This window comes from Brassica napus, chromosome A3 (genome assembly GCF_020379485.1).
Source record: "Brassica napus cultivar Da-Ae chromosome A3, Da-Ae, whole genome shotgun sequence".
Taxonomy (NCBI): Eukaryota; Viridiplantae; Streptophyta; class Magnoliopsida; order Brassicales; family Brassicaceae; genus Brassica; species Brassica napus.
The window spans coordinates 6,160,078-6,170,329 of NC_063436.1; the positions used below are offsets into that span (position 1 = coordinate 6,160,078).

General features: G+C 33.5%; 1 protein-coding gene and 2 pseudogenes across 1 annotated transcript; 2 read left to right on the forward strand and 1 right to left on the reverse strand.

The window, feature by feature from the left end:
- Nucleotides 1-78: 78 nt before the first annotated feature.
- Nucleotides 79-2,317, forward strand: LOC125601500 (annotated as a pseudogene).
- A 424-nt stretch (nt 2,318-2,741) lies between these two features.
- Nucleotides 2,742-4,468, forward strand: LOC125591246. Its single transcript, XM_048765087.1, has 6 exons — nt 2,742-2,918; nt 3,159-3,230; nt 3,296-3,364; nt 3,758-3,931; nt 4,023-4,121; nt 4,192-4,468. The coding sequence occupies exons 1-6, from the start codon at nt 2,742-2,744 to the stop codon at nt 4,411-4,413; spliced, it is 813 nt and encodes a 270-aa protein (XP_048621044.1). The 3' UTR covers nt 4,414-4,468.
- A 3-nt stretch (nt 4,469-4,471) lies between these two features.
- On the reverse strand, nt 4,472-7,991 carry LOC106441689 (annotated as a pseudogene).
- Nucleotides 7,992-10,252: the final 2,261 nt, after the last annotated feature.

The following is a 10,252-nucleotide window of genomic DNA, read 5'->3' on the forward strand; positions in this document are numbered from 1 at the left end:
ACTAGATAACACAATCAATTCATTTAGAACGAAATAAGAAAATTTCACGCTTTAAAACGACTCTGGGATTGGTGCAGCTATGACTAAGCATCATCATAAAGGGGGTTTGCAAAAAGGAGAAGAAAAAAAAAATAACTGAATATACAAATTTGTATCAGCAAAAGATTTGGTTAATACCATGAACAAGTATAAGAAATTATTCAAATGTAAATTAGATAGATCATTTCGTTGATAATGGAAATGAGTTGTTTATTAATTCACATAACAAAATATTTATACGCAAAGTTGTAAGCCTGATTCTTATCAAATCAGGCTTTCTCTAAGCCAATCCATATCCTAAGAGAGAGCTTATCTCTAAATAACTTTTAAAGAATTAGACTATAAGTCTATAACACAATTTTTAATTTTATACTGAAGCTACGTACTTTAGTAGATGTCAAACATAAATGTGCGTTACAAGTCTAAACGTGTCTTGGATTAATATAGAAGCAAAAACTGGCCTGTTATCCTTTTTTTTCATTTTCTACCTGGAAAATCACATGCCTTAGTTTAGTTCCAGTTGCTTGTTATCGAAGTAACAACAACTTTAAAAACTCGGCAACTGGAAAAACAAAATAAATCAGAGACATGGAGGAAGAATTCAAGAACTTAATCAAAGTATGGGTTTCAGCAATAAGCTCAGTAGCTTACTGCTACTTCTTATCAACTAGAATCAAAGCCGGCGTTTTCCGATTACACTCTGTTCTTCCCGTTTGTGCTATGTTCTTTGTTCTTCCTCTATTTATCTCATCTTCAACTTTCTGCTTGTACACAGCTTTTTTTTTCTATCCGTTGCAAATTTCAAACTCATTCTCTTCTCCTTCGATCAAGGCCCTCTTTTCTCACTTCCCCCAAATCTCGCCCAATTCATTGCCTTCACTTGCTTACCCATTAAACATCAACAAAACCCTAAAACCCTACCTCATTTCCCAAATGGTTTTTCATCATTAAAGTGGTAATCTATATTGTGGTGTTACATATTTATCATCATTACAAACAATATCTCCCTTTGATTCTACTACTAGGTTTCTATCCTCTCAATTTATACTTAATGCATGAGAAGATATTAACCCCTCCTCAAATATATTGTCACCGTCATTCTTGGTCTCTGGACCTCCAACCACAGTTCAACGAACCGTACCTAGCCACCTCTCTTCAAGACTTTTTGGGTCGTCGATGGAATCTTATTATCTCAGATCTCCTCCGTAGCGTTTATAGTCCGGTGAGGAAAATATGTCAATACTTTGTAAATTCCGAGTGGGCTACGATCATGGGAGTTTGGCGACGTCCATAGCCTCTGGTGTGTCGCATGAGGTACTCTACGTCTACTTAACCCGGGAAACTCCTACGGGAGAGGTCGCATGGTTCTTTGTGTTACATGTAGTTTGCACGGTGGTTGAAGTGTTGGTTAAAAAGAAGACTTTTGTGGGGCGGCTGAGAGTGAGACCAATTGTGTCACGGTTGCTTACCGTGGGCTTTGTGTGTGTGACCGCTGGCTGGCTGTTTTATCCTCAGCTTATACGGAACAACGATAAGTATAGAACTTGCCGACAAAAAAATAGTATAGAACTGAACAACTAATATCACTATTCATTCACAACATTCAGTGCAAAAAAAAACTTTGGAAATATTTTTGGCTGAACGTTTGATTGACAAAACGTACTAGAGTAGTACTACCGTTAGTCTGACAAGTACGAGTGCCTTCTATACAGGTTAAGTTCAAATATTTTCGACTTTTCCTTTCTATAGGTATACAAAATATTAAACAATTTTTTTGTTAATCCTACAGATTCAACTTTTTCTATATCTTTTGTAGCATATTTTAAAAACAAGTCGAGCTTTTAGACTGCATCCATTCGGTTTATTCAAATACACGAAACCCTAGTCACAACAACTAAATATAATCAAAATACAGCATCTAAGAGTTTTATTGAGGGTTTCCAGCATAAATTTTTTAAACATGATAAAATATTAAATGTTATAAATTACTATGTTAAATATGTTAAAACTGTAAAGAAATTTATACCAAAATATTTAGTAATATCTCATTTGAGATATTTTAGTGTGAGATTCTTATGAATTTGAAATATCCATTATAATTATATTTATATATATACAAGCTGAGAGTTTCATGTGGATGAAAACTCTCCATTAATTAGAATACGTGCTATGGCATCTCAAGAACCTTAATCCCATATTGTTTGAAGGAAAGTATGAAACGACTGTCCTATGGCTTTTTATTACTATTTTAGTTGAATCATCTTATGAGTTTACGCAAGCACCAAATTATAGTTTTTTTATTATCTTCTCTTGTCGTAGTTTTCACTGATCCCGTTTAAATTGCGTAAGAAGAAGAGATAATCTCAGTTCAAAAAAAAAAAAAAAAAGAAGAAGAGATAATCACATCGGAAGCAGCCTCTTCTGCTCTTCATTAAAGTGATTAAGTGAACGTAGAACCAAAGCTGGTTCGCTGTCCGAATCTTCTTCCCATCGATCGTGTAGCAGTACCATCACATGCCTTAATTTTATTGGATTCACAAATCAAAGCTATGGTGTTATATCATATACATATGTTTATACCAATTCTAAGGAGTATTTTGGTTAGAGAATAGTTTGATTACTAAATTTTGTCGCCTTTTGTATTTTAAAATGTTAAAAAAACTAACAATTAAAAATACTAGCAAACTATGTGTGTCCAAGAGATGGATGCTTTACAATCATCTACAAATCACTCCTTGCAGGCTGAGCTGCGAGAACGTACTGAGCACTATAACCAGCTCTGGCTTGGTTGCCAAAGACAGCTTCAGCATGAGCTTGGCAATGTAAAACAAGGAGGTGGAACGGTGCCTCCCAGATTATCAACAAACAACCAAATCAAGGTACATTTTTGGGCGTTAGATGCCAAAATTGTTAAGCAAAAGTGGAATAGTTGAATATTCAATTGCTTCACTTGTATATTCCTCACTTAATTTCATTGTGAAGAATGCTAAATCTTTCATGCCCCACATCATATTTCCGTCTGATGGCTTGTGTTTTTGACAATTTAAAACAATCCATGCTAAAGCACTTGAAATGGATCGTATCATAACTGTACTCGTCTTTTTTCTATGATTCTTCAGCCTCGGGGCCTTTCACCTCAAGTTTCACAATCAGTGTTACTCCCTCCAGCAAAGGGTGTGAGATTAAAGAAGGCATATTTTAGTTTCAGCTTAATTAACAGTTAGTTACAGCATACACTTTCATGGTTTCTTCGCAGGCTGTACCAGCTAGTTCAGAGATGCCTAAGCAGAATCATGTGCATCTATCTCAAGGTGTGTATAGCTTGGTAAGTTCTGATGCGAAGAGTGAACACCAAGTGCGCCTGCCAATGGACAAGGGTATCTGGATGTTCAAACTAGTCAATTCGGATCAACAACACCATCATCCTCTGTGAATGAACAGGTAGGGGATGCTCTTGGTATTGTTCAAAACGATACTATATCATAAGAGAGTTACCTCTTAACAGGTGGTGGAATCTGGCAATGGATCCAATACGTCAGAGAATAACTTTCAAGACAATTCTTCACAGTTCCGTGATGCGTTAAGGCTAGATTCCATTGCCCTAAATCAGAGACCTGAGTGAGGTACGCTCCTATTGTCTAGAAAAAAATTATTTGCTTGTGGGTATAAGGAAAAACAAATGTTCTGAATCTGTTTTCGGTTTGATCTCTTTCCCTAGGAGGTTAATGGTCAGGTTTCACCTGGTGAACCAAATGGTATTGGATCCATTACTCTAGTCTCATCTGGTAAAACTGAGAGGAACTTGGAGAGTGCTCTTCTAGATGAAAGGTCGCTTTTGGCTTGCATCGTTCGCACTATACCAGCTGGTGGAAGAATCAGAATCAGTTCAACGGTGAGAATCTTAACCACAATTAGAGTGAACAATTGAATATGGAAATGGTCTTGCTCGTAACATCTACTGTTTAATACGTCGTCATTTGCAGCTTCCCAATCGTTTGGGCAAAATGCTAGCTCCTCTACACTGGCATGATTACAGGAAGAAGTACGGGAAGCTGGAAGATTTTGTTGCTAGCCATCTCGAGGTCTGTCTCATCCCAATTCCCCCAAACCATTTTAAAAGAAAAAACTGTTAAACTTGTGTTTGGCTTGCAGTTATTCATGATAGAGGACGACTACATTCAAGTGAGGGAAGGTGCGCAGAAAATGGTAGCAGGTTCAGCTTCAGCAGCAGCAGGCAAAGTCGCAGTTTCATCATCTCCAAGCTCCATGTATGTGGCTATGACTCCTATGGCTCAATCTCAGGGGTTAAAGAAGAATGTCCAAAGAGGAAGACAGAGCTCTGATTACATGGCGCCGCAACAGAGGAAGCTCTGAAGTGAATGCAGCATGTAAGAGCAAGGCGTGACATTCTCCTGATTATATACAACAAGATTGTTGATTGCTTTAGACATTTATTTTTTGGTCAATTTTTTACACTACACATACATAAATAAAGACCCAGCTAGTGGTGAACACCTTGGCGAACTATCCATCAAAAGTCAAAATATATTTGTTGGTAATTTGTGATTGCATGAGAAGAAACCACCAACGACCATAAGTATCTTACTTTATTTCTATTTCCTAGCCTGATGTCCAACTTGAGCAATGATTTCAAACATCCAGGCTCTATACTAGAAGCAATGGTTTCTAGTTTCTACAATAGTACAAGAGAAAAATCGAAAACTCACAGTGACTTTAATCAGTTTTAAACATCTGAAAATTATTTTAATACAACAGTTATTTTGAAACATGTGATGTAAATTTATGTATATTGTGTTGATCTAAAATACTTTAAGGAACATATAAACATGAAATTTATTTATTCATGTTTCAAATATTTTATAATTAAATTTATATAAATATATTTATGTGAAAGTACATTTTGTCTATCTATAAAGATTTAAAAACATTTTCATCTCAACATTTTAACTAGTAAAAGTTTTTATATGTTAGAAAGAAAAAGACTATTAATTTGAACTGCTCTTAAGAACAAACATATATGGTCTAGAAAACAGGACAACCATGAACTATCACACCTCTAGCAGTTGGACATTTAGCAGCACGAAAACCTTCACCGGAGTTTTCCCACCAACCAAGCATAATATCATCACTACGTTGCAACGCAAGAAACAAAAGCACAGACATAAACCCAGTTCCTGCATCCATTCCTCCAGACAGAACATAGTTGTATCTCTGCCACCATTCTCTTTTGTACTTGAACACGAAATGTCCAGACACAAACACCATAACAAGCCAGCTCGTGAAGTTAACCGCAGTAGCTGGTGGCATTATAGCCGTGGCTCCAATCAGAACTGGCATGTGAATGTTTGAGATCCATTTCTTCTTTGGAAAGATTCTTGTGGCTAAGTAGACCAAAGCTGGAGCTACTGCACCTCCAAGGAAGAACCAGTTTATGTTTCCAAGATCACCAAACATTCTTCTTGGTCCTACAAGTCCCCAAAATTACTGATGCGTCAAAGAAGACTCGATCGGTTGGGCATGTCCATTGACTTCCTGGTGGAAGGAGAGATGTGTCGCAGAGGTTTGGGATCTCGGCCATTAGCCACCAAGCTGTCGATGCGTAAACTAAAACTGCTACTAATGTTCCCACAACCTGTGAAAACGACAGCAATAAATTAGTCAAAACGTTATGTTTTTGAGAGATTTAAGCTACTCGCTAGTAAGAAGAATAAAGTGCATGGCCCGGTTTGTAAATAACGAGCCAGTCGCATAGTCAAGTGAAACAGCCTTAGACATCAAAGTTTAAAAGGTAAATAGATATATATACACATGTTAACAATTTGTTTATTTTTTTAAATTAGAACTCTTACTGAATTGTCTATATATAGTCTCCAAAATTTCCACGAGTCAATTTATTGATCCGGTATAAAAAGTCTAAAGGAGAGGGTTTAGGGTTTGACTCAGTCCATTGTAGGTGGATGGACTCAGGGCCAAGGCCAAGATAAATAAGGTGGGATTGGATTGGTTTATGGCTACAGTTCTAGTAAGAATACAAGATACATAAGACTAACCTCTGCCATAAACATGGGGCGAAGGCAAGGCCATAGCTAAGGGGGCACGTGCACCCATAGAAGTATCAAATTTCTTAAATTTAGTATGTAAATTCATAAAGATTCAGCTATGTGCACCCATTGATGTCTCACATTTAATTGTAAATTTTTCATTTTATTTATATTTTTTAAGGTATGCACCCCCTACAAAAAAAATTCTAGATTCGATCTTTATGTAAGCTCCAAGCTTTAAATCAGCACGGAAAGTCAAAGATTGAGACATGCTTATGTATCCGTAAGTCTTGAAGCATATGTTAGCAACAGGTCTGTCTGGATAAGCATACCCAATGATGTATTCCGTGATAATATTCAAACCCGGAGCCTACAACAAAACAAAACCCGGTTTAATCATCACAACCGGTTTAATATGTATGTGTTTCTCTCTTCAAACCTAGTTAGTAGTGGCCTTGATCACGCCAACGAGAGGAGTGAAGAAGATAGCTATTAAACAAGCCAAGAAAGCCCCCCATAGAGGAACTTCTTTGTAATTCCTTTTCATGAAAACTCTTTAAATTTTCGGTTAACTTAAGGTGAATGTTTCATCCGACTGTGCCTATAACAAGACCCTGTAATATATAAGACATGAAAACATTTAGAAGTAACCGGTATGGTTACCTGAAGAGAGATACTTGAACGAGATTGCTTGGCCACCATATCTCACCAGGCTCAACTAAATGTTTTCTATACAAACCAGCCCAGCCAAATCCCAACACCTTGCATGGTAAGTACAGAATAACAACTTTGAGTTTTTTTTCTTTTCACAAATCATTAAACCTAGAAATTTAATTATAATAAAAACTATCAATATTTTACCTGAGTTGTGATCATAATAAGTAAAGCAGGTAAGAAATCAAGCCTTCTCTTGTAAAAAAGCTTGACAGCACTAAGAATATGACTAGCGTAAACAGCTCCAGAGCATGACTTTGGGAACACAGTTATAAGAACATGTTCTTTGGTACTAAACGGACCAGGATTCATCGTGAAAGACCACCTCGTCCCTTGGAAAAATCTCCTTGTCGGAAGAACCTTAGCCATGAGATGACCAATGGGAACAACAGCAATCTGAGCGGACACAGATGAGATGGTCAAAGGATTGGTTCTGTACCAAAAGAACTGGTTGACAAATGACAAGAGGACACATGCGGCTATGCCCAAAACCCACATCCTGAATGTAACCGTCGGTGCATCTGGATCATCGGTTTTAGGTACGGTTAACTCCACTTGCGGAACTATACTTATTTCATCGTTGGCGTAAGAATCAGATTCCGACTCAAGTTCCGATCTTATCTCTGTCATGTCTCTCATTGGTCTTCAAAAACACAATGATTTGTCTCTCTGCTATGGAAAAAAATAAGATAAACGTAATGTTATAAGTTTGTGTGGACCGTGTGTTTATGTAACCGTTCTTGAGATTCTCTTTTTAAATATGCAATTACGTATACGCTCACCTTCATGTTAATATCATATACACAAAGGATCAACTAATAAAGATAGATACTCACATAAAGAAGATTCTTCCTCAGGTTGTGTTTGATTTGAGATCTTGACTGAGTTGTAGTATTTTCTTTTGGGTGCATAATAAAGATAATAAGATAGACTTTAGTAATTTTGGTATCATATCTTTAATCATCTTTTCACAAAAGGAAGTATGATACGGATTGAATAATGGATACATTCATATCAGACATTTATTTTGGTGCGATGACCATTGACTGTTTTTTTTTTGACAACAATCAAACTAAACTATGATAACCATTGACTGTATGTATAATAAAGATTTGAGGAAAGTTATTTTTTTGAATTAGTGGTGTAAAATGTTTCGTTTTGCTTAAGAAATAATAAAGCGTCAAATCCCCTATATATTAATTGACAAATATTACAACTTTTTTTGTAGCCACGTGTCATCACTAAAATGATTTTTATAATCATTAGAGAAATAGGTTGGTTTATCTAATTATATGATAAGTTTTTTATTAAACTAACTATAAATTAATTATTAATGGTTTTTATTATTTCCTTAAATAAAAATTACGGAATTGCCTAATATGGCTAAAGTATATATGACAATTAATAATTTTGAATAATAAAGATTTGATAAAAATTAGTACATCTTCTATTATATTTGTTTAATATTAAACTATTAAAATAAATTAAACAACCACATTAACCATATGATAAAAATTTAGATTTTTCGGTATATGCTATATTTTAAATTTTTAAAAATAACTATAAATTACTAAAATTATTAAAAGTCTCACATTCAAATTTGATCCACGATTTAAATATTTTTTTGACAAAATAAAAATGATTACAAAATCATATAAGTAAAAAATCCAATTTAATTAATTATTGAGATTAAAAGATATATATATATATATTTATTTATTTTTATAATACAAAAATATTTTAATATCAAAATTTACTTTGAACAAATGTTTTTGATAAAAGCTTTGAACAAATATTGACAATTTAATTTTTTTTAATTATAAATTACTAAAACTATTAATCCCATAATGAGAATTTTGTTATCACTATAAAAGAAAGAAATGATAAAAAAAAAAACTATATGAGTAGAAAATATTTTTTAATAGACGTTGATATTAAAAATATATCATGTATGTAAATATTATTTTAATTTAATTATACATCCTATCAAATAGAAAAAAATATTGTTTGGATTAATAAAATTGATTTATATGTTTGCACCATTTAATTATATATTTAAAGTTACTTATTTTTGATTTTTTAATATATATTTATTATTTCATAATATGTAAAAACATAATCATTTCTGTCAATTTTTCGCTATTGACATTCACATTTGACAATCACATTGTGAAATGAAATGTGTAAAAATGTTGATGAAAATATCTCTGTGCAATAAAGTTTAGTCAAAAAATATCTCTGCAATAAAAGAAAGCGTATATGATAATATAAAATCAATATAATGATCGAAACATGAAATTTATGTTTCTGTCTTGGGCTTATCATGATTGGATGCATTTATCTTTTGGGATCGTTTATTATTCTCCGTCGCAGTGGACTTTTTGTTTCCCGGGATGAATTTCAGGGGTTATGATTACCTGCATCGCGGTCTATCACATGCTTTCTGTATACTCTCTATACTCTTGTGATCATCCAGAATTTATGTGAGAACATAAACTTGGATGGGTTAATAATGTTGGAGGAAAAACGGCGTACACTTGGAAATAAAACAGGTAGAAAACACAATTCATTTTATCAAAAAAAAAAAGAAAAAACACAATTCCTCCAAAACCATTTAAAAGGAAAATACGAGAAAAAACAATTTCAATATATTGAAAAAATTCAAAGCTGTCATTTGATCAAACCAAAGAAACTTGTGCTTCCAGCTAATTTATTTATGAACATATTTCGGCTATAAATGTGTTAAATACTACCTTAGTCTAGTGGTATCAATTCAAGAAAAAAGGTTTTAGTTTGGGTGAATCCCAGTACAAAACTAGTAAAATACATTTTTCATTTTTTTCAAGAAAAAAATCGTCATCTTTTTTTGTTTTTAGCCTTGTAAAATTTAAGATCGACTATGTTCAAAAATACATAAATTTAAATTTAAACATAAAAAGAAATGTAAACTAACCTTTGAACCTATTTCAAAAACTATATTAACATATCGTGATGTGCATCCTCATCTTAGTTAAATTAATATTTAAATTTAAAGTTTTTTTTTAATATATTAAAATCTAAAATTTTAGATTTAGCGTATTTTAATTTTAAGAAATAAATATAATATATTAAAGTATATCAATAATGTAAACTGTCAGATTTTTTAAATAAAAGTCAACTTAAATTTAGATTTTAGAAGTTTTGATAATTAAAAAGGCAAAAAAGAAAAAAAATTAAACTATTATTGTTAATGTGCTTGATCAAAACTAAGTGAAGAAAGTCAAGAAAAAATTATGAACATTAGGCCCGAACTAAAATGGCATAAAAATTAGAAAGCCTGGTCGAAGTAAAAAGGACTTAAACCAACTGAGCCATCGTTGTTTATGTACACAAGCTTAGCCACTATTTTGAAATACCCGTGCTCTTCTGATCAACAGGTGTCTCTTGTCAGCTTGTGG